The 27,892-nt window shown below is 43.8% G+C and overlaps 1 protein-coding gene across 2 annotated transcripts; it reads left to right on the top strand.

Moving 5' to 3' along the window:
* The first annotated feature begins 870 nt into the window (after positions 1-870).
* RMND5A (required for meiotic nuclear division 5 homolog A) lies at positions 871-27,892 on the top strand. 2 transcript variants are annotated; one of them, XM_034064868.1, is made up of 10 exons: positions 876-1,189; positions 5,736-5,878; positions 12,825-12,959; positions 13,126-13,226; positions 18,431-18,597; positions 19,696-19,861; positions 22,531-22,633; positions 24,801-24,955; positions 26,304-26,390; positions 27,647-27,892. In XM_034064868.1, exons 1-9 carry the CDS (start codon positions 1,048-1,050, stop codon positions 26,365-26,367), a joined length of 1,176 nt encoding a protein of 391 aa, XP_033920759.1. In that variant the 5' UTR covers positions 876-1,047; the 3' UTR covers positions 26,368-26,390; positions 27,647-27,892. The 2 variants fall into 2 exon arrangements, with proteins under 2 accessions (XP_033920758.1, XP_033920759.1); XM_034064867.1 differs by lacking the exon at positions 27,647-27,892 and having other exon boundaries at positions 871-1,189; positions 26,304-27,296.

Raw genomic sequence — 27,892 nt, 5'->3', positions numbered from 1 at the left:
GCACCTCCTGTATGAAGACAGGCTGAGAAAGTTGGGGCTGTTGAGCCTGGAGAAGAGAAGGCTGCATGGAGACCTCATAGCAGCCTTCCAGTATCTGAACAGGACCTATACGGATGCTAGACTCTTCATTAGGGACTGTAGTGATAGGACAAGGGGTAACGGGTTAAAACTTACACAGGGGAAGTTTAGATAAGGAATAAATTCTGTCAGGCACTTGTAGGGAGCCATCAGGTCCCCCCTGAGCCTTCTCTTCTCCATCTGAACCCCCCAGCTCCCTCAGCTGTTCCCCATCTCTTGTGCTCCAGGCCCTGCACCAGCTCCAGTGCCCTTCTCTGACCCCGCTCCAGCCCCTCAAGGTCTCTCCTGTAGAGAGGGGCCCAGAGCTGAACACAGGATTCGAGGTGCAGCCTCACCAGTGCTCAGTGCAGGGGATGATCACTCCCATGCTCCCGCAGACATACCTGTTCTTCGCTATGTGCTTGTGAAACGCCTCCCTGGCAGTGACACCCCCTCCTACCCCCGGTCCCCCATAGCCGTGCCGTTTACCACAGCGCTGGCCCTACACCCTCCGGTCGCCACGGCAACAGCGCCCTCCCTCAGGACCCCGCTCTTAGCTGCCTGCCTTCCTGCCTGTGCCGCTGCCCCTCAGTGATGCCCTCTCCCCACCGCCTGCTCCACGGGCCACCCAACCAAAACAAAACCTGGCCCAACCCGGCCCCGACCAGCTCCTCTCCGCCGTGCACCGGTACCCGTAGCCCGGCGCCGGTTCCGCGGCAGGCGGAGCTCACCCGTCACACCGCCCACCGCGGCTGTGACGTGCACCCCGGTGAGGGTGTCTGCGGCGCTGCCTGAGCGAAGCGGCGCTGAGGTCCCCGCCTGTCCCCGGCGCTGCCTGCGCACAACTGCGGCCGCCTGGGGTAGACGGGGAAGTTGGGAGCGGGGCCGGGCCGAGCTGGGCCGGTGCTGGCGGAGGGCGGCGAGGGGGGCTCGGTGGCGGTGGAGGAGGAAGAGGAGGAGGAGGAGCAGCGCGGCCCGGTGCCGGCCGCTATGGACCAGTGCGTGACGGTGGAGCGGGAGCTGGAGAAGGTGCTGCAGAAGTTCTCTGGTTACGGGCAGCTCTGCGAGCGCAGCCTGGAGGAGCTCATCCAGTACGCGGGAGGGCTGCGGAGAGAGATCCTGCAGACAGAGAGTACGTGAGACACCCCCATCCCGTCCCCATCCCGTCCCCCGCTGCCCCTTCCCTTCCTCCGGCGTTCAGAGGCCCAAAACTTGGGGCCTGTGTGGGTTGGGACCCCCCCTTCCCCTTTCCTTCGGCTTTGGGGCCGAATAGCGCTCTCCTGCTTCTAGGGGTTCCTGCCCCGCTTATGGGGAGCGGGGAAGGTCTCTGTGCCACGGGGATGGCAGCCCGGTGGGGTCGGGGCTGTGTGTGCCGTTCTGAAAGGGAAGAGTTAAAGGTAGGAGAAGGTATCGGCACTACTGGGCCTTCCCTTCTGAAGAGCAGGGTTTGTTCCTTATCAGTACGGCCCGACCCAGGTCAGCCTGTTCGTACCTTCTGTGCCTTGATGTTGTTACCGAGGTGTTAGTCATTCCCAAGGGAAGCAGAGAGCAGGGCTGCCCTGCTTTCCTCTTTCCCCTCCTTATTTAACTTGTTTCCCTTCCGACGTCCCTGAGTTGTTTTGATGTGGCTCGGGTTGAAGCGTGCAGGATAAAGCCTCCTTCAGCCAGAAGTAAACACGGCCTCCTGAGCCTCGCCGGTGTTTTACAGCCGATGGCGAGCACTGGGCAGCCGGAGAGGTGGCCACAGTGCTCTCTGACCGTGAGCCATTTAAACCGTGCGGAAGGTGGAGGCGGTGCGGTGTGTCCTGATGGAGCTGGGACAGCTGAAGGGATTGACCCAGCGCCGTGCAGGAAGCGAGGGATGGCTCAGGGATTAAAAGCAGGAGCTCCCGAGCCCAAACTTGGGAGCGGACGGTGCCGTTTTGCTGCTCTGCAGAGTCTGCTTTGGTGGTGGTCAGGTGGAAATGTGGTTCGTGTAGTCCTGCGCAAGTGCAGGTGCAAAGCTCATACAAGTGTATTCAGGAGCACCAATATAAGTGTGTTAAAGCTGGTGTTTGTACACAGCAATGTCCATAGGGAGCAGACATCACACTCCGGTTCTGAGGCATTGATGTGGGATATTTGGTCTTTTTGGCATTGCTTTGAACCGTGTTTCTGTGTGTTTTGTGCTGCTCATAGAATCATTAGGGTTGGAAGGGACCTCTGGAGATCATCCAGTCCAACCCTTTGAAATGGTTTGGGCCTGTGTATTAAGGACAGTTGATAAAACGTGTGTTTTCACACCCTGAGATGCTGCGTGGTGTGATCCTCATGCTTGTACTGACCTTTGTAGACTCTGACCCTAAAGCTTTGTCTATGAGAATCCTGTTGTGGGCCCAGAGCTTTTTCTCCCTTTGTAATAACATTAAAAGCTTCCAGTGTGCAGTTCCCTGAGGGTCCTCTCTGGGTTTTCCATCCAGACTTGGATTAACAGTGTTTGGGACTGTCCTGTGAGAGCCCTGGCCATACTTAGCCCAAATCAGTGGTGATGCTGCCCCAGCAGAACACATCCCAGACTGAGCTTTCCTTTAGTAAGTACTCCAGAATGACCCCAGTATATTATTAGTGCACCCTCAGACCAGTTTTGGCATCTGAGGGTAAGTTGTCTTCATAGGTGGCAAAGTGCTTACTGTGTTTCTTTAACATGTCACTTAAACTTTCTAATAAGAACAGGGATTTTTAGCTTTTATACACTGTATCCTGAGTATGTTTGAAACTTGATGGAAGTGGAAGCAGCCAGGCATCTAAAAATGGAGCTCTGTAATTCAGGCTATAAGCTTGTGCCTATCACTTTGAAAGGGGGGGGGGAAGGAAAAGAAAACCCTCAGCGCTGAAGAAGAAATGAATGCTGTGGGATAAGATGGGAGGGCAGAGATGTAGGAAAAGACCTGAAATAGGCACTGGATATAAAAAAGAAGTGGGTGGAGAAGAAACTCAGAAGCTGCTTCAACCTCTACATTGATTTTGTTTTCCTCACTCATGGAGTCACTTAAATAAATGTCCTGAGTTGGTTTCATGTTAAAGCCCAAGTACAGAACAGCCCCATGTGAAGGCCTGTGAATAGGAAGACAAAGGTTGCTTTTGTTCTCTCTTCCCTTAACAGATCATGCCTCCTGGAGTAGCCAAGGCAGGAGTTGTGTATTCTTGGATGGTATAAATGTGTCTGGCTGAGTAAACTTGGCTTTGGGCTCTACACTGTGCCTGGGGTCTGCTCAGTTTTGTGTGTGTTTATATATATACATACACACTTTAATTCTGGCTGTATGTATGTACATGATACAGGGGGATGCTCTCAGGCTCTAGTGTTCTGTGCACACTTAACTACCAGGAGGATGCTCTGCAGGCTTTCTTCTGCTGATTTATGAGCAGTAGCTCATGGTTTAACTAAAGCTGAGGTGGGTGCAGAGGGGAAACCTTTTCTCTGACAGCTCTGGTGGCTTTTCCTGTGTGGATATTTCCTTGCTTTACTGTACTTGCTTTGTTACGACAGTAAGTGTTGGCGCCCAGTAATTCACTTACTTGCTTGGGGTGAAACCAGTTCTGCATGTCAGTTGTTTGGGTTTTTACTTAATGGCTTTTCTTGTAGAAAGAAAAAGGCTCTTAAGAGAGCGTATTTGAACGTCTCTGTTTACTGGGGAAGGAGGATTTCCATTTTGCATGTTGTGTAATCTCTGACTGATCATTTTCTCTTGGCAGGAGTCATGCGGCACTTGTTCAAGCTCCTTCACGTGATTTGAAATACGTATCATAAAAATTAAAGAGCAACCGAGAAATAATGATCAGTCTTTAAATAGATTGAGGAGGTGAACTTGATGGGATAGTTGAGTGAATCTCACGTTTTTAGTTCAGGATGCAGAGAGTGAATGTGAAGAGACTGTTTCAATGCTATTACTCCTCATTTATCCACTAGGAAGAACACAGAGCCTCATTAGCTGTTTGCCTGTAAGGTGGTCAGTAGCTTCATGGGACTGGAGGGAGAAAGAGTTAAAACCTTTTGTTGTGGAGCATTTCTTAAAAGCTATGGTGGTTGCAAAGTGCTGTTAAAGCTTCCTCAGCTGTGGGGCTGAACAGGAGCTATTTGCTTTGCTACTGAGGTAGTTTTGCTGTTGCTATCAACAGGATTGAGAGTTGGGATGCATAAAGGAAGATACATAGAATAAGTGACTGGTCAGTTATTACCTTACTGTATGATTACAACTTCTTTCTTTGCTCTCTGAGGCATATTGTTAAGTGTAAGCTGTGTTTGTTTCTGTTCCTGGTTTCCCGGTCCTGCAGCAGCAGTTGGATGCACCGGTGCTTTGCTTTCCACATAGTGCCAGCAACTGGACTCTTAATGTGCTGCTGAAACCAAAGGCATGTTAAAATACAGCATGAGATAGGAACAGACCTTATGGAAAATGTGGTTGCTTTTAAAATCTTCCTTCTAAAGGGATATTCTGGGGATTTTATTTTTTCACATGAAGGGTTTGGATCCGGAATGTTAGGGAAGTGTTTCTGGGCTGCTCTCCCACATAAATGAGCCTTCCCTTTGCAGGCTGCAAAGTCGGTGTCCCTACAGGGAACATTCTTCATGTAGAATGAACTTTGAGGAAGGTAAGACTGGAAAAGAGATTCTCCCTGGATTTTGAAATCTAAAGCTGGAAGAAAGGACTCTGGAGTAAAGCACAAAGAAGTGTACTTTATTCTCTGATTGAAGCTATTGAGTGATGTTTGAATTGAGGCATGAAGGATATAAACTGTTCAGTGTGGTGGTGTGGTCAGGGGCATGCAGACCTTTTGTATGTATCATTTTGTCTGCAGAATGAGTCATCCACCATTGTCCCTGTTGGTTGGACAACAGCTTAAAAATGTCTCGGTTCCTGGAGAATAAATCTTGTTACAAGACAGTAGGTCTGATGTTCACAGGCAGGTCCTTTATGTCCCTGGAGGGGAATTGGAGACTGGTTGGCTGTTTCCATAAGCCAGGAAGCAAAAGTTACATAGAATCATGGAATGGTTTGGGTTTGAAGGGACCTTAAAGCTCATCCAGCCCCAACCCCTGCCATGGGCAGGGACCCCTTCCACTAGAACAGCTTGCTCCAAGCCCCTGTGTCCAACCTGGCCTTGAGCACTGCCAGGGATGGGGCAGCCACAGCTTCTCTGGGCACCCTGTGTCAGGCAGAGTCTGATATAAGTGAGCAGCTTGCAGGGAAAGAGTGAATTGGGCCCTCATTGATCCAAATTTTGCTTCCACCTGGAGGTTAAACAGGCTGTATCTTGAGGTAACTGTCTAAAAGAAAACTGACCCTGTGGTAAGTTCAATAGCTTCCCATTACATCCTGTGGGCTTGGTGGGTTGGGGTGTTGCTTTGAGATATGTTTGTTAATCCGCTGTGACTGAGACACATGAGATCTTAACGTTAATCTTTTAAGCTGTTGCTCTTGTTCACTGTCATTGTGACTGGATTCCTAATTCCACAGGTGTATCCTCCCTCATTTAAACCCATCTTGCATTACAAGTACTCCCTAGATTGCATTTCCCTAGATTGCATTTATTCCTTTTAATACCATTTATTGTCTTTATATGTTGTTGCATCTGAAGAGATTGAAGGTTATCATTTATTTGTGACAAAGTCACTAATTTTCCTCTCTTTTGTCTAGATCAAGATGGAGACTTGTCGGGGACAATTTCACTTGTTATGACACAGTGTTGTAAAAGAATAAAAGACACAGTTCAGAAGCTGGCCTCCGACCATAAAGACATTCACAGCAGCGTATCCCGAGTTGGAAAAGCCATAGATAAGGTATGTATAGTGTGGTTTGGTTGTCCTATTGCCTGTATTCTATGCAAAATTTGGATTTATACTACAATTAATGTTATTAAAGCTTCCTGTCAAGCGCCTGGGGCAGGGCAGTGGGGTACAGTATATGCTTCCAGAACTCGTTGCATGCAGAGCATTCTTTCTGGGGCAGCTCAAGTCTCTTGATTTCCAAGAGAACATTCCCTATAGCTATTACTAGACTTGGTATATGTTCTATGAGTTTAGCAAAATATTTTCTTCAATATCTATCTCAATCAGAAATACTGAGTTTTAATATATATTACATTTCTAGTTACTTGTCACTAGCAAATAACTCAAAGGTTGGTTCTAGAAGGCAGTACAAAACCAGATTTAAGATGTTTTGTACCTATTTTGGGTGTGTTCTTAGGGCTTAATTTTCTAACACACAGTGCTCTTAATGTGAATAGAGTAGATTCAGCTTCTCATAGCATCTGTGTCTATGCCCTAACAAATAATAAGGTAGGGCAGCTTATCTTTGAAGCTTTGCATATGAGATACATGAATTCCAGGTTCAAGAATAACTGGAATCTGAATATATTTGTGTAGGCAGATATTTACAATTCCTTGAAATTATACCAAAACTTGTTTTTTTTGGTGGTGCTAGATGTATGCTTTTATGCCATGCTTTTATGCCATGCTTTTTTCCATCTGTGTGGAAGGTGTTCTGCGTGCAAGGAGTCTTGTACTTGCTTTTTGGGGATAGTTTTGTATCAGAACACGCTTATGTTGATAGGATCTAAACATTTGGTTTGAGAGGTACCTTATAATCATGCTAAGGAGGACAGTAGTAAATGAGTCTCATCATCTAGACAAAGATGCTAGCAGCATTAATGAGTAGTTAGTTATCCTTTGGGAATCTCATTTAAACTTTGTTAGTAATGATAATCTGCTAAAGCGTCATTTAATTGTGATGGTAAAATAGTGTGATGTGCAGTGAAGACACAAAGCACATAATGCTGCATTGTTGGGCAGAATGTCTGTGCAACTGTTGTATTTTTGCTTATATCTACAACTGACCATCATGGAGAGCTCAAACCTGCTCCTAACAGTTTTAATCCAAACGTCACTGGTATCCAAAGCTTAAGGATGCATCTGTCTCTAATCCTTGCTGCTGTATCTAAACCAATTAACTAGAGTACAATTCCATCCTTATTACTGGCTTGAAGCCTGAAAGAAATCTATGTAATCTTGTCCTAACTTTGAATCTTTCCTATTCTGCTCTAGCAAGTGGACTTTGTACTTTCAGGTTTGGCTATACCTTTCTCATTTAAATACTCAGAGTTAGAACAGCCCTAGGTCATGTATAGGGGATGTGAATATTCAATGGAAATGGGTGTTAGTGTTTCTTAGAAGCCCATGAAAATTGCACTTGCAGACTTAAGGTTTAGGCTTGAGTCTAACCTCCAAATAGCTGTTGTACTTCTCATGTGTGTAGTTTTTCCACTGTTGCTTCTCTCCTGCTGTTTTATCTACCTTTTTTACTTGGAAAAGGACAATTGTGAATAAAAGCATTGTTAAAATATCAAGTGTGTGCTTTGTAAAATAAAGAAGGGTACCAACCAACAGTCTGCTCGCTGCCTGTTGAGGCTCAGAGGGGCTGTTCCAGGGAGGTGCTAGAAACCAAGCTCAGCTTGCTGTATTCCCTGTGCTCATTCCTCTGGATTTGCAGTCTTGCAGGGTGTCAGTGGTGTTTACATCCAAAACCCGGGAAGCAGTGGGAACTTAATGGAAGTAATTTGGCTTTTATTAGTTTTCCCTGACTAGTACCTTACAGAAACTACTTTAAAATGGAGTCTTGGCTTGTTTGTCGGGTGAGTGTGTGTAACGCTTGAATCCAGGTGGAATTTAATGCTTCCCTGGACAGGGACATCTTCCATACATACTTCATGGGATTTCCCTGTGCTGCTGGAAAATGTGCTTGAAACCTTTCACCAGTGCTTGAAACAATTTCAAGTATTGTTTGAAATCACTCTCTCCCCATTCCTTTTACTGTAATGTACTTCAGCTTAAACCAATAGAAGTAGTTCAGAGTAACTGATGTAGCAAATTGATTCTCAGTATGTTCTGGGCAAAATCCTACTGCTTCCTGAATAAAATGCTTGTTGGTGATGCAGATTTCATTTTCTCACATGTAAATCCTCATTTACTTTATAGACAGATTAACATCTCTAGAACACTACTTATGGCCTTCCTATGGTCAGGCACAGATAAATATCACTCCTTACTTTATTGCCTGGTTGAGATTGGGAAATGTGTTAATATTGGTACTGATTTTATGTCACACATCCAAGTGACAGCTGTTGTTACATGTAGAATCCACAAACTTCCTGCTTAACAAGCCTGGATTTCAAAAGACCTTGCTCTATTTATTAAAGGCAGTGTTAAGGCAGGGTTATACCTGTATCTAAAGCTTAGCCTGGTTGGTTTTTAAGCTAGTATAGTTCTTGCTTATGTGCTTAGATGGGACCTGGTTTTGTCTGCCTGCAGAGTTCATTCTGAGAACAGAAGTTCCTGAGTGTTTAAAAAATGAAGCTCAAATTTAGCATTGAATATGAACCATGTTAAAGTCTGAAATGCCCAAACTTTGTGTGTTGCGTTTAAGTTACCAGTGCCTGGAAAGCTTGTCTAATAAACTAGACCTTTCATATTAGCTGGATTCTGTGCCTCTGCTCCATGAAGGGTTAATTTAAGCTTTCTTCCAAAGAGCATTTTGTCCTTTGAAAGGAAATGTTTGCATCCAGTTTTTCCTTTATTGTAGTAGCATTCCCTCTGCTTCCAGAACTCATCACATCACTGTTGTTCAGCAGGTTGCTATCAGGTAGCTCACTCATCAGTCTCCCTGTACATCAGTCACTCTTCTGGAATGATTTGAATTCGTGTTTGATGGGGCTACTAAACGATTTCCCTCTAGCAGCAACCTGTCTGAGTAGTACTTAAATACTTTCATTGAGGAAGCTGGAGCAAATGGTAGCTCCATTTTATTCCTGAATGTTAAACCTGTTTTTAAAAGGCCACCACTTTAATCCAGTTTTATCTTAGGAACAAATTGAACAGAGAAGGTGAATAAATGTGTTTTAGTTGTGTTTTGGGTCAGAATTTAGACAAAGGGGGGAATGCACAAAAAAATGGGAAACTGAGGAACAAATAAAACTGTTCTTAATCATCATCCTTCATATGCTGTTGAGGAGGCCGTGAGGATGATCAGGGGCTGGAGCACCTCCTGTATGAAGACAGGCTGAGAAAGTTGGGGCTGTTCAGCCTGGAGAAGTCTGCATGGAGATCTCAGAGCAGCTTCCAGTATCTGAAAGGGGCCTGCAAGGATGCTGGAGAAGGAGTCTTCATCTAGGACTGCAGTGATAGGACAAGGGGTGATGGGTTTAAATGTAAACAGGGGAAGTTTAGGTTAGATATAAGGAAGAAATTCTTTACTGTGAGGGTGCTGAGGCACTGGAATGGGTTGCCCAGGGAGGTTGTGAATGCTCCATCCCTGGCAGTGCTCAAGGCCAGGTTGGATGAAGCCTTGGGTGCCATGGTTTAGTGTGAGGTGTCCCTGCCCATGGCAGGGGGTTGGAACTGGATGATCTTCAGGTCGTTTCCAACCTAAACCATTTTATGTTTCTATGTCACTAATAACATGGAAGGCTGGATGTTGATTAAAATGATCCATCTTGTGTGTGTGTGTGCATCCTGAAGTCCTTCTCACATCCTAGCAAATTTACTCATGTACTTTCAATTGTCTCAGTAGTGTATTTAGCACATAATGTTTTGCATTTTAGCCCTAGGCTCTGGAATAAAGGTTTGTTTCTTGGAAATATCAACCGACACTCTTCTATGCTTAAAACCACACCAAAAAAGGCATAAAATAACCTTTGTGGAGTTTGTAATTTGGGGAATTTATTTCAACTTTTACTATCTTATTAAACCCCACGTGCTGTCAGTTAGCATACTGTTAGCATTTAGAAAACAAAACTGAGAGCTGGGTAGTCACCAGCATATCATGTGTGCATGACAGTTCTGAAATATGTAAGCTAAAGGCAAGCAGTAATTTGTTCTGACATGTGACAGTCTTTGTAATGTGAGCAGTCAGCTCTTGATGCTTCCCAGGACTCAGAGGAGGGAGAGCTGTAGAATCTCATATAGTAAAGACCTCAGAAATGGTTAAAATCATAATATAAGGTACTGAAATGAGAACCTGGTCAAGACTGGGTTGATCAGAAAATGACTGAGGGTGAAGAAGAACTGAGGTCTCCAGGTTGTGTGGTGTGACTTGAATCTACAGCACACCTGGGTCGATGTGGCTTGCTGTTACCATCTGTAATGGGACTCAAGAGGTCTAATTTATCCCTGCCCGTGGCAGGGGGGTTGGAACTAGGTGATCTTAAGGTCCTTTCCAACCCTAACTATTCCATGGTTCTAATTTATGATGGGGTTTGGAAAAGGTTCTCAAGGCTCAGAAGTTTGTTGTTTCGGAACAAAATGTGGGGTTTGTGAAGGAACTGAAGTAAGTGGCTCTGCCACCTCTGTCCCCAAGCAGTGAGAAGGATGTGAAGATGGTTAAGGTGTAGGTTCGGCTCTGATGGTTGGTAACTACCCAGAAGAATGCGGTTTCTTCTTGTGGGATTATGTTAGCTAGGACTTTAAATTGCATTAACAATGACTTAAAGGTTGATTATTTTTAGATTACTGATGATCTGAAGTAATAAAAGCAACTTCATGTGTGGTTAATACTGCCTCTGCTTTCTTTAATGCATTGTCAGTGGATTTATGTTACCTGATAGTGGTGTTTGGTCAGTGATACGAGAATCAGCAATGGTGGCAAACTTTCAAGGCTTCAAAGGGTTGGCACAAATAAGAGCAGTGTTATTTAGTCATCAAGGCGCTTAACTTTCTTCAAGATACAGCTTAAAGATGAACAGCATGACAAGGAGTTTGCAGGTTAAAAAACCCAAGTGAAGATGTTAAATAGGAGACCTGAGTCAATGGCAGTAACCTGAGTGCTCATCTTGCTCCACCATCTCTGAAAGATAAAGACACAGTTTGCTAGCCTGAAGTTGCTGTTTTACTGATGGTTTGACCTGAAGGGAGTGGTGCTTTTGAAACCACGTGCACAGGATGATGCCCCTTTGTCATGATGCCACAGAGCAGCATCAAAGTGGATGTGAAGGTGGCTGATGAAGGGAACTCATAAGTGGCAAAAAGAAGGAAGGTGCGACCAGCAGGTCAAAGGAGGTGATCCTGCCCCTCTGCTCTGCTCTTGTGAGACCTCACCAGGAGCATTGTGTGCAGTTCTGGTGCCCTCAACATAAAAAGGACATGGAACTGTTAGAACAAGTCCAGAGGAGGCCACGAGGATGATCAAGGACTGGAGCACCTCCTGTATGAAGACAGGCTGAGAAAGTTGGGGCTGTTCAGCCTGGAGAAGAGAAGGCTGCGTGGAGACCTCATAGCAGCCTTCCAGTATCTGAAGGGGGCCTACAGGGATGCTGGAGAGGGACTCTTCATTAGGGACTGTAGTGATAGGACAAGGGGTAATGGGTTGAAACTTAAACAGCAGAGGTTTAGATTGGATATAAGGAAGAAGTTCTTTACTGTGAGGGTGCTGAGGCACTGGAATGGGTTGCCCAGGGAGGTTGTGAATGCTCCATCCCTGGCAGTGTTCAAGGCCAGGTTGGATGAAGCCTTGGGTGATATGGTTTAGTGTGAGGTGTCCCTGCCCATGGCAGGGGGGTTGGAACTGGATGATCTTCAGGTCCTTTCCAACCCAAACCATTCTATGGTTCTATGTGAAGCTGAGGAGGAATGTAGCTGGTACCAGCTTTGTTGTGTTTGCTCTGTGGGCTTTGGCAGGAGGAGGTGTTTGTGCTGGGTCAGTGTTCCTGCACTGGGCAGGACTGTCAGTTCTCACATTGCTGAAGCACTGCTGTTCTACTAAACTCCTGATTTCTGAAGTTCCCTCTTGGAAGAGAGCCACAGTCATCAGATCCAGCAGCAAGTGACACACTGACTTCTAGACAGTATTTCTTTTACAAGAGATTTGTTTTAGGCAATGGGTGAGGTTTTCCATTCAAATTAACCTGCCTGCCCTTACCATAAAACGTGTTGGCAGTTTAAATCCTGGTTCGTATCTTGCATTAGGGTAAGTGTTGCTCTCCTGCTGCCAAGAGGCACAGTGCCAAGCAGTGCCAAGTGTTGCCGTAGTCACTGTGACAATATTTTTACCTATTCCTGGAATATGTCCACAGGCCACTGGCCTAAAAATACATGGCAGGAGGATCATTGGGGTTAGATCTACTAAAGATCTCTCAGATCTTCAAAGCTCATCCCGTTGCCTGGATGCTGAGGTCTTCAGAGATTTGAATGTCATTGTTGTTTGGGGGTGGGGAGAAGTGACATTTTCCTTTGCCAGCGTTGCCTGCCCCCACCAGCTCTCTTGAGTTAAAGCTTCTCCTTCTAATTTGGTGCACTGTAGTGACAGTGATACATTGATAGTGCTATTTCCATTCCAGTGTAGGCGATTTTGTTTTCTGCTCCCTCTGCATTTTCAGTTTTCCCATATGGAAAAAGCCCTGTTCTGCAGATACTTCCTTCGAAAATGCATCATAGTCTGGAAACCCCTTTCTTAATTAACTACATTTCTAATTTGCTACACTTGTAATTTGTCAGTGTAATTCCTTATAGTGCATAAAATTCAGACTTGAAACGAGCAAACCAAAGGATTTCTTCTTCTGTATACAGGAGATAGTGAAGCAGCTGATAGGGTTCACTTTGAACAGGAAGGGATTGAGGGCGAACTGAGTAAAAGACAGAGAAAGCACCAGGGTGAAGACATCAGTGTCCTGCATAATGAACAAAGAATTCCCTGGGATGATTTGTTCCAGCTCATTAACTGTTGATTTGTGTGTTCCAGAACTTTGACTCGGACATCAGCAGCGTGGGGATAGATGGGTGCTGGCAGGCTGACAGCCAGCGGATCCTCAACGAGGTGATGGTGGAGCACTTCTTCAGGCAGGGGATGTTGGATGTAGCAGAGGAGCTTTGTCAGGTAACCATCACTGTAGATACTGAATGGCATCAACCCTGGAAAACTGTGCTTTGTCTTAGTGTCCTTATTTCAGTGTTCCAGGTGAATATTTAAACTGTCAGGAAAACAGCATTTTAATCCTATTGGGTTCTGTGGTTTAACTAAAAACTACCTCTGTTTTTTTCAGGAATCTGGTCTATCAATAGATCAAAGCCAAAAAGAACCATTTGTGGAGTTAAATCGAATATTGGAAGCATTAAAAGTCAGAGTTTTGAGACCTGCACTAGAGTGAGTCTACTCAGATCTTGATTTTCTCTCTTTTTTTAATGCTTTAACAAATCCCAAGTGTTTCACTTTAAACACTGTCTTTTAGTGTATTTTGATGTGTCCCTGTTTATCTTTTGAATGGTCCAGTTACTGAGTAAACCCCTTCCTTCCTATGTCCCCTCTTTGTCCCTCCCCATAGGCAGTGCTTAACTAAGCGTGTCTTTCTTAGATTAAAGATTATCTTGAATCATTTCTGATGGTGTTTTAAGGTTTCAGGAAGACACATGACTTGGAGGAACAGTTGTCTGCATTATATTGAGTGAGCCTTATATTAAAAAGTCCAATTATGAAGGGTATCAGGGCTTAGTAAAGGTGTTGGGTAGCACCAAGTCTTTGTGGCTTCACTTTGGCCTGAGCACAGCTTGACTCAGGATCAAAGTTCTCACTTTTCCTCAAGTCACTCTCCCTTTCCAGATAAAGGACCACAGGTTGGGAAGAGGGAATGAAAGGGTAGGGGGGTACTTTGTAGGCTGCTGCTGCCAGGTTGGTGCTGATGAACGCGGGGTGAGATGTGAGCTGCTGCTGGGAGCCTGGACTGATGGAGGGATCTGTTAGTGAGGTTTCTTCTGAGCAGAACAGTTCAGTTAATGCAAGTCAGTGGGTAATGCTGAACTCTGAGATGAACACCAAGTCTGGGAGTATCTGAGTAACCTCAGACTAGGTATTTTCTTAATCTTAGTAGACTTTACAATCATTAGACATGTAAGCTGGTGCAGAAAGTGGCAGTAAGGAGGGAAAGGTGATGAAATGTCTCGTGGGCTACTATTTGATGATTTACATCAGTGGATACATAACTGTGCTGTATCATTCCAGAACTGCTTTTATTTTGAAAGTAAGAAAAACCCAAATTAAGCCCTCAGCCAGTTGGTTGGTTGGTTTTTTCCATGTTGTGAGAGCTTTGGTAAGCTTGGGTTGGTCTTGGAAGTAAGGAAAAACCCAAAACCAACACGAAACCCCAAAACAAGTTAAAACCCTAAACCAAACCACATCTGAAGTGACCTTTTAAAAACAGAAACAAAGAAACCAAAGCAAATTCATAATCTGTGTTTCATTCCAGAGCATTAATTCATATTCATAAGATCCCCTATTCCATTATTCAGTTAAGCACATCTTCACATTAACAAGTGCTTTATTTTCCCTTTTAATTTGAACCAACACAGGTATGTCAGTTCAGAGCTTATTGGCATCTAAACCAAGTGCAGAGATATTGTGATATTCAAACCATGGTGTTCATAAACTAAATCCTGGATTATGCCTCTGGGTCATGCAAAGCTTGACCTAAATAGTTGGTCTTTGAATATAGTTACAAGCTCAGGTGGTTGATTGCTGTTGAATTAGCTGCTTGAAGGGAAGCAACACTGCAGTGCCTGGTGTTACAGCTGAAACAGGATTTACTGTCAGCTACACCATGTAGTTCTTGTGGTTTAAGTAATAACATAGCTCTTGTGAAGGGTCCTTTGAGGAACAGTAACTTGCTGTTATGGCCATTCACTTGAAGTCACTAAATTCATTTAGCACCAGTTTGCCAGGCCTTATGCCTCACTTGTTGCTACTTAGCTGTGTCTTGTGGTTCCTGCAATGTGTTAAGTGCTTTTCAAATGAAGGAGAAGGCATGGTCCTTCTTCAATGGAACTCTCATTCCAAAGACAGCTGAATGGACAGAGAATAGGGTGTATTGTCAGCCCAGTGTGTATGCTGGGCTCCTTTCCCCATCCCATCTCATTTCTGTTTCTAATGTTTATTGTGTTTGAACTCCTCAGTGCTGAAGCTGCTTCTCTTGCTGCTGGGTACAGAGGGTCCTTATTTATAGAGTAATACACTGACAGAATGGTTTTGGGTTGGAAGGGACCTTAAAGCTCATCCAGTTCCAACCCCCTGCCACGGGCAGGGACACCTTCCACTAGAGCAGCTTGCTCCAAGCCTCCTCCAACCTGGCCTTGAGCACTGCCAAGGATGGAGTAGCCACAGCTTTCTGGGCATATACTGATGCTTATGTAAAATTGTGTAATTATGTAAAATTGTAGTGATGCTTATGTAAAACCCATGGCTGTTAGTGAGGAGGACCAAAATGTGACAGAACTACACAGTTTAGGTAGTAACTGATGTCTTAAATGCCTGCTTATTCCACAGAACTGCTGATGCTTGTGTTCTCTTACTATCTCACAGCAGATTTGGCATTCAGGAAGAGGGATAGAAACTGCTCCTGGAGGGACAGAAACTGCTCCTGGAGGGATGGCCTCTGATAGTGTGCTCTTAGGGCAGAAAGCTAATAAATAGCTAAAGCTGACATCAGTAAATACAGCTTCAGGGTGCATAAAAGTAGTCCCAAATCAGCCCATTCTAGGGTAGCCTAGTGCTGGTGGTGGCGAAGCAGGAAGTGGTGTTACATAGGGATAACGAATTACAGGCTTATGAACCAGGAAGGGAGTGTAGCAGGGTTCAGCCATGCAGAAGGTTGGGATGAAAACAATAACCTGTCTCTCTGGCTCTGCTGGTGCTCAGCTTAACTCAGTGTTGGAAACCAAGCAAACATGGGTGGCTCCTGGTCACTGCCATCTAAAAGGAGGTGTCAGATTAATGGCTTTGTGAAAAGACTTTCAAAAGCCTCCTGTGGTAATAGAGAGAAGTCACTATTCATATCTGACTTCTAGTTGCCCAGTCTGGCCCTGCACCCTAAGCTGTGTAATCCGTTTTGTCTCTGCAGGATCCCATTAGATTCCAGAGACTTTTTCACTGTTATTTAATGATGGGGAGGGAAATCCATAGGTTCTTCCTGGGCAGATTCTGGCTCTTCTGAGCCCACGTGGCTTTCCATGTGAAGGTCTGGTGGGAATGACTTGCAGGTTCAAAGCTTTTGATGGTATTCTCCTGAAGAAGAGGTACTTCTCTTGTGTCTGGAAAACATCAATGTGCACAGGTCCAGGAATTTGCTGGGACCTTTGGGCTATGGTTTAAACCTAATTTAATCTTTGTGATTTCATTATAACTAAATCCCATGTGGAAGCTAGAATCTGAGAATGGTTTGTGATAGAAGGGACCTTAAAGCTCATCTAGTTCCAACCCCTGCCACAGGCAGGGACACCTTCCACTGGAGCAGCTGCTCTAAGCCCCTGTGTCCAACCTGGCCTTGAGCACTGCCAGGGATGGGGCAGCCACAGCTTCTCTGGGCACCCTGTGCCAGCACCTCAGCACCCTCACAGGATATGTAAACCTTAAAAAATCCATATGTATTTGAGTCTCAGAAGTGAAACCACTCTGGAAGTGTTGGTTTGAGGGGAGGTAGGAACATGGGTGTTGTGATTCCCAGTGATTTATTGGTGGTAGGGAGTATGTGGGTTGGATGTTTTAGACGTCACTTGTTGGTTTTCTATCCTGCCATCGGAAACGGGAGCAGCACATCCTAGACCCAACACCTCAGACCTTGCTTCTGTGGCTGTTTGCTTCTGATACAAATCTGTGCTGCCGCTCAAAGAGCTAAAAATGGCAATCCTGCCTAAAAGCTAATTTAGAAAAATAGGCTTGATCTCAGCAAGATGAAGTGTCATGTCATGTGGCTGCGAATATTGGCAGGCAGAGGATGGATGCTGGTTTGATGCAGTACAGATTAATATCTCATTAATGGGACTCTGAACTAGTCTTGCTGTTTATAGAGAACAGCTTATTGTCTTTCAGCTGCTTATTGGTCTGTGTTTTCTCACTCCTGTTTTCTGATGGGAATGAGCTTTATTGCTGCAGTGTAAGCTGCAGACACTGAGCACAACAAACCCACCCATGGTTAGTGAGTGTGTCCCTCCCTCCTGATGGAGGTGACAGTCTTTGAGGCTGCTCATCTGAAACTGCTTTTGATTAGGAGGACTTGTTCTTAGTTCAAAGGCTACACCTTTTACTGTTCCCTGCTGAAAGGTAACTGCTGCCATGACAAAGCCTTTAGCAGAGTCAGACTCCTGACCTTTTCACCACAACAAATTGGATACTTGTATTGACACTGCATCTTAATGCACAAGGCTAACTTACAGTGAAAGGTTTCCCAGCACTCTTAAGAATGCTTAATTTTACTGTTGGTTGAAGAGAACAGAAGCCTCACATAGCACTTCTTTTTAAGGGACAGAGATTACCTCACTTCCTTGCTAAAAAGTGAAAAGCTCTTTGCTTAATGGGGTCCCCACAGTGAAAATAGTACAACTAATGAACACTAATGAGAAACAGATGTACTTGAAGAACATTGAAACTTAGTTCTTAAGAGAAAGATTGGATTGATTTAGGCCTGATTAAATTGCTTTAAGAAAACAAAACAAAACAACAACCCCCCCTAAAAAAACACCCAAGAAAGGGATGGATACAAATCTAAATAAAACTTTTAGTGAAATGCTTTGAAACTTCCAGCTCATTTTACTTGGTGTGTGTTTAAGAATTCTTCCATGTTATTTGGGAGCCAAATATCAGTGTTGTCATGGTGAATGAGACCCGGAGAGTGAGAAATAGTTTTATTGTCCCACTTGAAAATAACACAGAAAGCAAAGTTTAAGTAGGGTAAAGTATGAGATTTAAACTTGATTTTCCTTTCTTTTACCCTATCCCCTGTTCTGATGTTTTTTCTGAAGCCCCCATAGACACACTTTTCCTCTCCAGGGCAACATATGCATACATAGGAACATAGTGACGTAGGGAGAATGTTTGGTGAATGAGGAAATAGGAAAAGGCTTGGTAAGGCTTCTTCAACATGCAGCTGAAGACTTAACTAGATACAGAGTGGTATTAAATCTAATACAGTACATTCTAAGTATCTCTACCTGATATGCCTAATTCAGTCTTTCCTTCCAGCCAGTGAGTGTTGAATCATAGAATGGTTTGGGTTGGAAGGGACCTTAAAGCTCATCCAGTTCCAACCCCTGCCACAGGCAGGGGACCCTTCCACTGGAGCAGCTGCTCCAAGCCCCTGTGTCCAACCTGGCCTTGAGCACTGCCAGGGATGGGGCAGCCACAGCTTCTCTGGGCACCCTGTGCCAGTGCCTCAGCACCCTCACAGGGAAGAGCTTCTGCCTAAGAGCTCATCTCAGTCTCCCCTCGGGCAGAAATAGATGGTTGCTAATTGTAATGATTTCGTACATTGTGGGCTGACAATGACTCTTGTGTCGTGTGTCATTGTACCTCTTCTTTTCTTCTAGGTGGGCCGTATCCAACAGAGAAATGCTCATGGCACAGAATAGTTCGTTGGAATTTAAACTACACAGATTGTATTTCATTAGTTTATTGATGGGTGGAACAGCAAATCAAAGAGAAGCCCTTCAGTATGCAAAAAACTTCCAGCCATTCGCCCTAAATCATCAGAAAGGTGAGGTTTTGGTCACATTCAGGGGATTAAAAGCACTTGCATGTGGCACTTCATAGCAAAATAGAAATCATGTTCCAAAAGTGTTTTACTTCATTTTGTATTTATCTTCTATAACTGGAATCTTTGCAATTTAAATTAATTCCTGCTTTTTTTTTCTTAAAAGAGGGCAGAAAATGATTTTTTCTGCACATTTGGTTGAATTTAAAGTTTTGAAAATTTAAGGTTTTTGAATGTAAGGTTTCTTTTTTGACTCTTTTAAATAATACATACATTACATCCAGAATAGGCCTGCTGCCAGGGTGAAGTGTTAAAAATGCACAGAAATGTTCTTGGAATAGTCATCTGCTATTTTCTGCTGCGTGGGGTAATACAAAGAGAAATGAAGCTTGGAAGCTGGGGAATATGGGAGTTCAGTGAATTCTCTCCAGCTGAATCCAGTAAAGCTTAATTTTTCGGGTACTGTGTGTGACAGAGCTTTACAATAAAGGTGAACCTGTTTGAAACAGGTAGTAAGCAGCATGTTGTGCATGTAGACAGGAGATATCCCCCTCCTCCCCCCTCAGTGTGTCCATAGTGGACTGGAGCTCTTGTAGCTGTAGATGTCAGTCGTATTTTGTAGAGGTTAGGATGTTATTGATATTGAATCAGTTATTGATTTGGTTTATATCATAGAAGCACAGAATGGTTTGGGGTGGAAAGCATCTTAAGACCTTAAGTTCCAACCCCCTGCCATGGGCAGGGACACCTCACACCAGACCATGTCACCCAAAGCTCTATCTAACCTAGCCCTGAACACTGCCAGGGATGGAGCCTTTACCACTTCTTTGGAAAGCTTGTTCCAGTGCCTCACCACCCTCACAGTAAAGAACTTCTTCCTTATGTCCCACCTGAACTTCCCCTGTTTCATTTTAAACCCATCACTCCTTGTCCTATCACTCCGGTCCCTGATGCAGAGTCCTTCTTCAGTGTCCTTGTAAGCCCCCTTCAGATACTGGAAGGCTGCTCCCAGTCTGCCTGTTTTCCATGTAACAGCTAAAACTGTAGCTACTAGCTTTTATTTGTGGTACAAACTAACTGAGTGCTCTTGGTCCCTGTCAGACATTCAGGTTTTGATGGGCAGCCTGGTGTACCTGCGGCAAGGAATAGAGAACTCTCCCTACGTTCATCTATTAGATGCCAACCAGTGGGCGGACATCTGTGACATCTTTACAAGAGATGCCTGTGCTCTTCTGGGTCTCTCAGTTGAATCACCTCTCAGTGTTAGGTATGCTGCTTTTCATTTGCTTTTCACATCAGGTACAGAGTGTTCTGGGGTTTATTTCTTGTTCAGGACAAAAGAAATGGCTTCTGAGAAGAAGTCTCCTGTTAAATTAAGTGTATAGTTACATTTAGCTCTAGCAAGACCTGCAAAGATTAGGAATCAGAGGTTCCCATGTACTAGGCTTTATCCTGCACTGTCACAGCTCAAGAGGAAGCATTCATGGATGGAATTTGGCTTCTGTAGCTCAGCCATCAGTGTGAAAGATGAGGATGGCAATCAGCCAGTTATTCCCACAGCAAATGTGTGAAAACTGTCCCTGCTGTTTAACTGCAAAACCCCTTAACACCATGTCTGTGATTCTGTCAGCATTTGTTCATCATGGTTTTAAATCTCCACGTTGCTTTACCTGTTTTTCCCTTCAGAAGAGTGCTGAAGAGTGAAGTTGTGATTTGAGCTGCTAAAAGTCCCATATTGTTTGCTAGACCCATTTGCAAAGAGGAAAGAGGCACTTCCAGGCTCGGGAGCTAATCTGACAAAATGCAGATCTGTAGGAGGCAGTTGGAAATGTGGAATAAACCCCCCAACCTAATCTCCTTCTCACTTCTCTGAAGAGAAGAGATTAGCTGCTCTTGAGCCTTTGGATGTCAGTTCCTCCAGTACACCAGCCAGATATTAAATACAAAATAAATTACATGTACATTTCTGGCTAGATTTGGTATTAGCAGAAGCTTCACTGCTTCTTCTATGATTCATGGGGTTTTTAGGGGGGGGTTGTTTTGGCTTTTTATGATTCTGTAGTAACCATTTGCATGTTACTATTACTACTTCTGTGCTTACTTTAAAGCCCTTCAATTGTCAAGCCTTCTGCTTCTCCTTTGTGCACCTCTGTCATACAACAGAAGCAGCAATGGGAGCAGTATCAGATTGTCTTTCCACAGTAAACATTACAGGCTTCAGTTTGAGGGTTTTATAGATACATACGACTTCTGCTTCTGGCTTTCAACTTTTTCCTGCTGCAGCCAAACAAACAGCAGTGCTTTACATGTGAATTGCACCTGCACTGATGCTGTAATGCAGTTTTCAGTGCAGATGGCCAGGAGAATTTTGGTGAAGTGGGAAATCCCTGTTATTGATGTTGGGGTTGGTTGGACGTTTGCTTCGTGTGTGAAATTGATTGCACTGAAACGTATTTACTGCATAGGTGGTATCAATACTCTTGTCATAAACAAGACTGCTTTCAGCTGGTGTGACTGTTGAGGGCTTCAAATCCTTTAGAAATAAACCCCGCTTGAAGTGAAATCCCTCCTATAAAACATGAGAACATGAGCAGTGGTCACTTCTTTCAGGCTGATTGATTTCTCCAGTATTTATCTAACCCTGCACAGGCCTCATGGGCTGATTTACTGCATGGACTCAGTGGGAAAACTCTTGTTATACTAAGGAGGTCGTGGTTCAGGGTCTTGACAGAGTACAGGACTCCATTTGAACTTACTATTCACTTGAGTTGTCACACTCTTCAGGGGCTCTTCCAGAACCATTGTTCTGGAACCAGTGTTTTCTATCTGAAACCCATGTTTCACCCAGAACCATTAAAGCAGTAATGCTTTTCTTTCTACAAATACCATTTGTCTAAGCTTTCCACAGGCTTAACACAGGTTACACTCAGAGCTGAAATCACCAAAAGGCAAAGTGTAAGGGTTAATACGGCCAGTTGAAGGTAAGGGATGTGATCTCTATCAATATTAGGCAAGAGATCCATAGGTTTCAGGCACATCCCTCCCAAGTAAACTAGCTAGAACGATCCTGCTGAAACATAAAACCAAGTGTCTGGAGGTGCAGAGTGGAGAGGAAGGTCATGACTTGTGGAGACAATAAAACCAGGCCTATAGTACTGTTGTTAGACTTAAATCCATCAAAATGTGTTAATTTGTGGAAACTCTGTGTCAGTTTCTTGTGTAACACAGTGAAGTATTTTGGAATCATGTGGTGGGTGCTGGTAATGGGTAAATCCCAGAGCAGCTCAACTGCTGGGACTCGTAACTTTGGACACTTGTCTAGTGCCATTGCTGTCACAGGCTGTGGTTTCCTTCTTTCACTTGCCTTCCTCTGTTTTTGTACATGTGCTTTCTTGTTTTAAAGGGAAGGTGGAAAGACACGTTTCTTTACATGGTGATTACATGTAATTAAAGGATTATGGGTTGTGTGTATGTGTGGGTTACACAGAAACTCTTAGGCTGAATGTGCTCTTACATAGTTGGGAGCAAGTATCTGCATAAGTCAACACGATGTCTTCCTTTACAGCTCAAAATCAAAGTAGGTATTACAGAAAATTATAGAATTTATGGAGTTGGAAAAGACCTTTAAGATGCATCAAGTCAAATCTTTACCTCAGGACTGCCAAGTTCACCACTAAAATCAGTTCATTATAAGACTCAAAGCTGGGATTAACTCTTGTTTTCAGTCCAGAATGTGGACCCTAGGCTAAGATGTAGGCTAACTGATAACCTGCCCCCAAAGTCTTGCTTGTTATACTTGAAGGTAGCTTAGAAGTACAGGCAAGAACTGAATGTAGTAGTACAACACTCTTGTGTTCCGTTTAGCCTTTAAAGTAGAAACACAAAAGTACTGGTTTCCTGACAGGCACCTTATGTTAACATCTCCTCTCTCTGCAGTTTTTCAGCAGGTTGTGTAGCATTACCAGCTCTAATTAATATCAAGGCAGTTATTGAACAAAGGCAGTGCACTGGTGTTTGGAACCAGAAGGATGAACTACCGGTGAGTTGATGCTGAGCTGTCACAGGATGGGTTTCTAATGGTGTATGCTGTTTTCAGAGGGGTTTTGTGCTGAATGTGAAGGGATGTTAGACATGGCCACCAACTCCAGCAGCTCTGCATCTTGAGGCTTCCTGCTGTACAGAGACCAGGGGTCTCCATCCCAGGCTGATGGATGTAACTGCTGCTTTCCCCTTCATAGCCGGAATCAGTAGCTAAGCTGAGCCTGAATGGCAGACACGCACCCACACACACAAAGGACACTGATACAACCAGCTGCACAGGCTGCCACAGACAAGGCACTGCCTTCAGCAGCACCCACATACAGGACTTGCATAAAACATAAGTATAGACAGCCAAGATCCCTTCCTCCCCTTTAGCTGGTAAAGATTGAAATTCACTGGTGAAAGCACACGTGCACCACTCTGCATTCACAAACAAATGCATATTCATGAGCCCTCAAATACTGGCATGGCCTTTTCAGCCCCTTTTATACCCCTTTCTGGTCATTCCTCCTCAGTATCCTTTCCCTGCACTTTCTTCCTGCACTATAGTTCTACTGACCCACTCTCCCCCAAGACCCTTGGTCTGTGTTCTCGCCTGTTGCAAAGTCTGGGTTTGGTTGCAGTTTCTTGATGTCCAGCAAGATTGTTTCCTGTTACTGTCTCTATTATGTTGGTACGTCAGGTTTGTGTCTGAGTTTTGTTTTTTGCTTCCCCCTTCACTTGTTATCCCCTTGCACATTGGAAAGGTCTTTGGTCAAATTACCTTTGATCAACACCTTCCACTTAGCCTTACATTGGATGTACAAGATGTTTCTGTATAACTGGAAATGAAATACATCCCACTGAGAAACATTAACTTCTTTAGCTACCTTGAGCTCTGTCCACGGGTTGCTTTACACTGACTCATTATGAGACAGATAGGAGATGAAATGAAAGAGTTAGTGCTATGTCTGGGGACACAGGAACTGAGCTGGGGTTCAGTGTGCTATGCTTCCAGCACAACTCATTTATATCGGTTGAAATGAAGTTCAGTTGTTACAAACCCCCAGTTTCCCTTTATAGCTTTGACCAGGTGTGTGCAGCTCTCCAGTGGCCTGCTCCTGATTTGGAGAGAAAATCTATTTCATGCAAACTGGGCATGAACTGAGTTAGCCTCTTTGATTGTTGCTGGAAGAGATTCATTGATAGTGTAAGTGCATGTGTGGAATTTCTCCCAGTGATGTTTTCTGTAATGCTTGAGAGCATAACCTCCAGTTGTGACAGATTCATGCCCTGTTCCCCGGACAGGAATGACCAGCTAGAGAGCATTTGGGAGAAGATTGCTGTCAGATGCAGATCAGTTAGTAATAGATACATGCCTCCTTCTGTTTTCTAAGCGTAAGAGTCTCTTAGCATGTACTGCTGAGGCAGAATGGGGAAGGGAAGCCTTATTTTCATTGTGCAGACATAGATTAAGTAGCATGAAAAGGTTATGTTAGATTTTGTTGAAGGTTAAAGCTGTCAGAACTGAGCACTGGTCAGAGCCAGGAGCTTCAGGTACAGAAGCTGTGATTTTTGCAGTTCTCCATCCCTGAAGTCACAGACCCATTATTTGCTGTGGATGTCCCTTTCTGAAATCATTTTGTCTTTGTCCTCTTGTCATTATGGCAAGAGTTATGCTGTACCAATGGTAGCACTGCAAGTAAGGGGTTTGGATACATTCCATTGTTGGCATGACATGTAGGTGTTGGGAGAGTCTTTTCAAGAAGCTGTGTAACATTAACATGATCGATCCATGGATTTTTCTCTTTTATTCCCCCCACCTCAAATGAAATCTGTCATCTAAACCACTGTCAAATCACTGGCTGGAAAACACACAAAGTCTTCCTCTGGGTCATCAGTTTGGTTTTCCTGCCAGCACATAGATCTGCACTAAAATACACACTTGTCTCTTGGCAGAATCCTCTGCTTTGTTGGGGATGGGGAGAAGCAACAGAAATCACCATTTTGAGATCACAGTGAAGTGTATTTTTGGCTGGGAGCTTGTCAGGCATCCACACAATGGATTGTGCTGCCTTCCCAGCTGAGTTGTGAAATCTGTTAAGTAAGGGCCATGTCCTAAAGGGATAATTGTCTGGCAATGTGGTTTTCCCCAAGATAAATTGTTCTGTTAACGTCTTTCACAGATTGAAGTGGACCTTGGGAAAAAGTGCTGGTATCATTCAATATTTGCCTGTCCCATTCTTCGTCAGCAAACGACAGATAATAACCCACCTATGAAATTAGTCTGTGGTCATATTATATCAAGAGATGCTTTGAATAAAATGTTTAATGGCAGCAAGTAAGTACAATCCTTTTATTTCAAGCAACATATACAGACAAGGACACATCTTAAGACTGGAATACTGTGTTTTAGGAAAACTGAGTCCATCATTGGTGGAATTGTTAATCTTAGAGAATAACTTTAAAGCTAGATGAGCCAGGTTGTTGCACTGGAAAAAAACATAATAAACCCTCTGATGTTGTAGGAGTTGAGGTTCTGTGAAGGAATGCAATGAGCACAGTCATTTTCCAAGTTGTTAAGTACCATTGTGTTGTCTTAAACTCAAAATGAAGGCTTTTACACACACAGGTTTTCCTTGGGAGCAAGGTTAGTAATGTGTGAAATAGCCCTTAAAAGATAAAATGAAACCTCTGGGGAAATAAGGCTTTGTAATTGAACAGATAGTTGAGTTATCACTGTGGAGATAATCCTTCTTAGATAGCAGTGAGGTGCCTACAGGCCTTTAGGAAGCAGGAAATAGGAGGGAGAGATCTATGCAGATTTCCTTGAGGAAGAACCAGTGGTAATTTGAAGACATGCAGCTTCCGTGGAGGTTGTCAGCTTCATTTAGAGCCAGAAGTTGTGAATTCCAGTGTGCAGATAAGTGATGCTATGAATGAAAATGTTGAGTGATGTTTGCATTCTTTGCCCTGTCAGAAAAGCCTTTGTGGGTGACTTCAGCCATTTGAAGCCACTAAACTTGCTGCTGCATTATTCCTCTTTCCAATCACTCATCCCTGGTGCTTTCATTGATCAGCTTTAGTGACAGCACAGTATTAACTGTATTAACAGTTAATGACAGTTATTAACTCAGGCAGGGGGCGTGAAAGGCCCAAACTTAGAGATGGGGAATAATGGATCAATGCTCGAAGAAATATTGCAAGCAGATGGAATTGTATCAGTGGAGAGCTCAGCAGGGGGAGGTCAGGCTGACCTCTTCAGCTGTAGCCTGCAGGAGCTGGTCTAAGTGAGTTGTAAAATCACACAGCATTTTGGGAAGTAGGCAAACACTACTCTGGATGCTGAGGAAGTCAATGTGAAAGCTGGCAGCCTATTTAAAATGCCTAAAATGCAACAGATGTATCCAGAAGTAGAAATAATGGATGAAGACTCGTTTCTTGGTATTCAATAATTCAGGAGTGTGTGGGTGAAAGGTGAGAAAATGCAATTAGAAGAAAAAGCATGCTGAGGGCTCTCTGAGCTAAAGGTGACTTTTAATGGGGCTAAGTAAAGCTTTATAGCTTCAGAGTACATTTGTTTCATGCTACAGGGGGGAAAGAGGCAGGCCTATCACTGCAAACTCAATACTTTTAATGCTTAGTTATCACCCACTGCCACAATTCTAACACATTGTCTTTGTCCCCAGATTAAAATGCCCCTATTGTCCTATGGAACAGAGCCCTGGAGATGCCAAACAGATATTTTTCTGAAGAGAAGCTTCATTATGCAGTTTGTAAGTGACACTCTGGATTTCAGGTGCATTTCAGGAGAGTTCAGACACACTCGTTCCCTTTTATGCAGCAGACTGAGGACTCCTGCGTTTGTATAAGCTAATGCTACAGAAACTTTGCCAACATTTAGTATATACATACCAAGTGGAAATGCTACAGAAATATTATTACCATAGGGCTGTACTATACTCTTGGTCTCCATACCTGATCAAGTTACTACACCAGCAGTTGTCATTCAATGCAGGTTTTTGTACTTAATGATATGGTGACTTTTTACTTTTTAAAAGCAGAAATTGATCCACCCCCATGTGTTGGCTATTCCTCCTGCTTTTATTCTGTCATTCTATTGGTAACCGTCACCTTAGGGAATGTTTGTGGACACAGTTTTCTTTCCTGTAACGTGTATATAATGAAAGGTAAATACTTCAGCAGAAAAACCCAACCAAGTTTGATAAATGGAATAGTGGTTCTAAAAGTAATTTGTATTTTTTTGGCTGACAAAGCTGTGATATATTCTGAGCTTTTTCCTTTCAAACATTTTTTCAACTTTTACATAGAATGCAAAGTAAATGTGCATATATATAAAGTATATAAAATCTATAGCCCCCAGGGGCTACGTGGTAAAATCCATCACTAATTTATAAGGGTGATGCGTGGTTAAGTTACTACTGGAGCAGAGAGGGAATAGGAAAGCCTGTTCCTTGTGGTTTCATGGTGGAGAAGTGTTTGTGTAAGAGAACATTCAATAAACCCTGAAGTGGAAATGCTTTTAGTCGATGCCATTTGCTCTCTGGCCTTTGTAGTCATGTTCTTTGAACTTTGTATTCAGGATTAGGCTATAAATGTCATGTTGCTGTATAGTTTACTAGTCATTAGAGTGTACTATTTATAAACAGTTATCAAAACCAAATAAATTGTACAAGTATTCATTGTTAACTGGGGGAGAAGCACGTTCTGAGGCAACCTACTGATCACAGCTGCACTTGGCAGAACTGGGCCCTACTTCATATATAGCTTGAGAACACTTTGCTTCTAGCCTTGTTTTTGTAGTAGAATATTCCTGCCATTGCCACTTTTTCTGCTGAACTTGTCATCTTGTTGACTAGCTCAATTTGTACTCATAACCCAGACGTAGATCATGGCAGTTAAACCTTTTCTAGTGTGCATAGCTTTGTATTTATTGCACTGTCCTATAGTAGGGCGAGCAGCCTTGTGGCATGCAAAGCTACATGTAAAATTCCCTTTCTGTCTTGTGTAGTTCAAAAAGGCAACCCAAGCTTTTATGGTTGAGTCCTGACACACTGCTTGAATGCACTTAGCACAATGCACTACAGAGAAGACCGTCTTTGATGAGAAAATCTACACCTTTTGAATTTGGTTGTCACCTGACGTGAGAGACTGAGTCGGACTCTATTGGATCAGTGACAATGGACAACCCTAAAGAGACATTAAGAGGAGCAAGTCAAGGCACACAAATCTGAAACTTGAAATGTGTTTGATACAT

The sequence above is a fragment of the Melopsittacus undulatus genome, chromosome 7 (assembly GCF_012275295.1).
Source record: "Melopsittacus undulatus isolate bMelUnd1 chromosome 7, bMelUnd1.mat.Z, whole genome shotgun sequence".
NCBI lineage: Eukaryota > Metazoa > Chordata > Aves > Psittaciformes > Psittaculidae > Melopsittacus > Melopsittacus undulatus.
Note: the sequence above shows the minus strand (reverse complement) of the source record. Positions and strands in the feature narration are given on the sequence as shown.

Excerpts from the sequence above, each read along its gene's own strand:
- RMND5A (XM_034064868.1), top strand. The coding sequence starts at position 1,048 with ATGGACCAGTGCGTGACGGTGGAGCGGGAGCTGGAGAAGGTGCTGCAG. Across the intron at positions 1,190-5,735 it reads AGAGATCCTGCAGACAGAGA|ATCAAGATGGAGACTTGTCG; the intron begins GTACGTGAGACA and ends TCTTTTGTCTAG. Across the intron at positions 13,227-18,430 it reads GTTTTGAGACCTGCACTAGA|GTGGGCCGTATCCAACAGAG; the intron begins GTGAGTCTACTC and ends CTTTTCTTCTAG.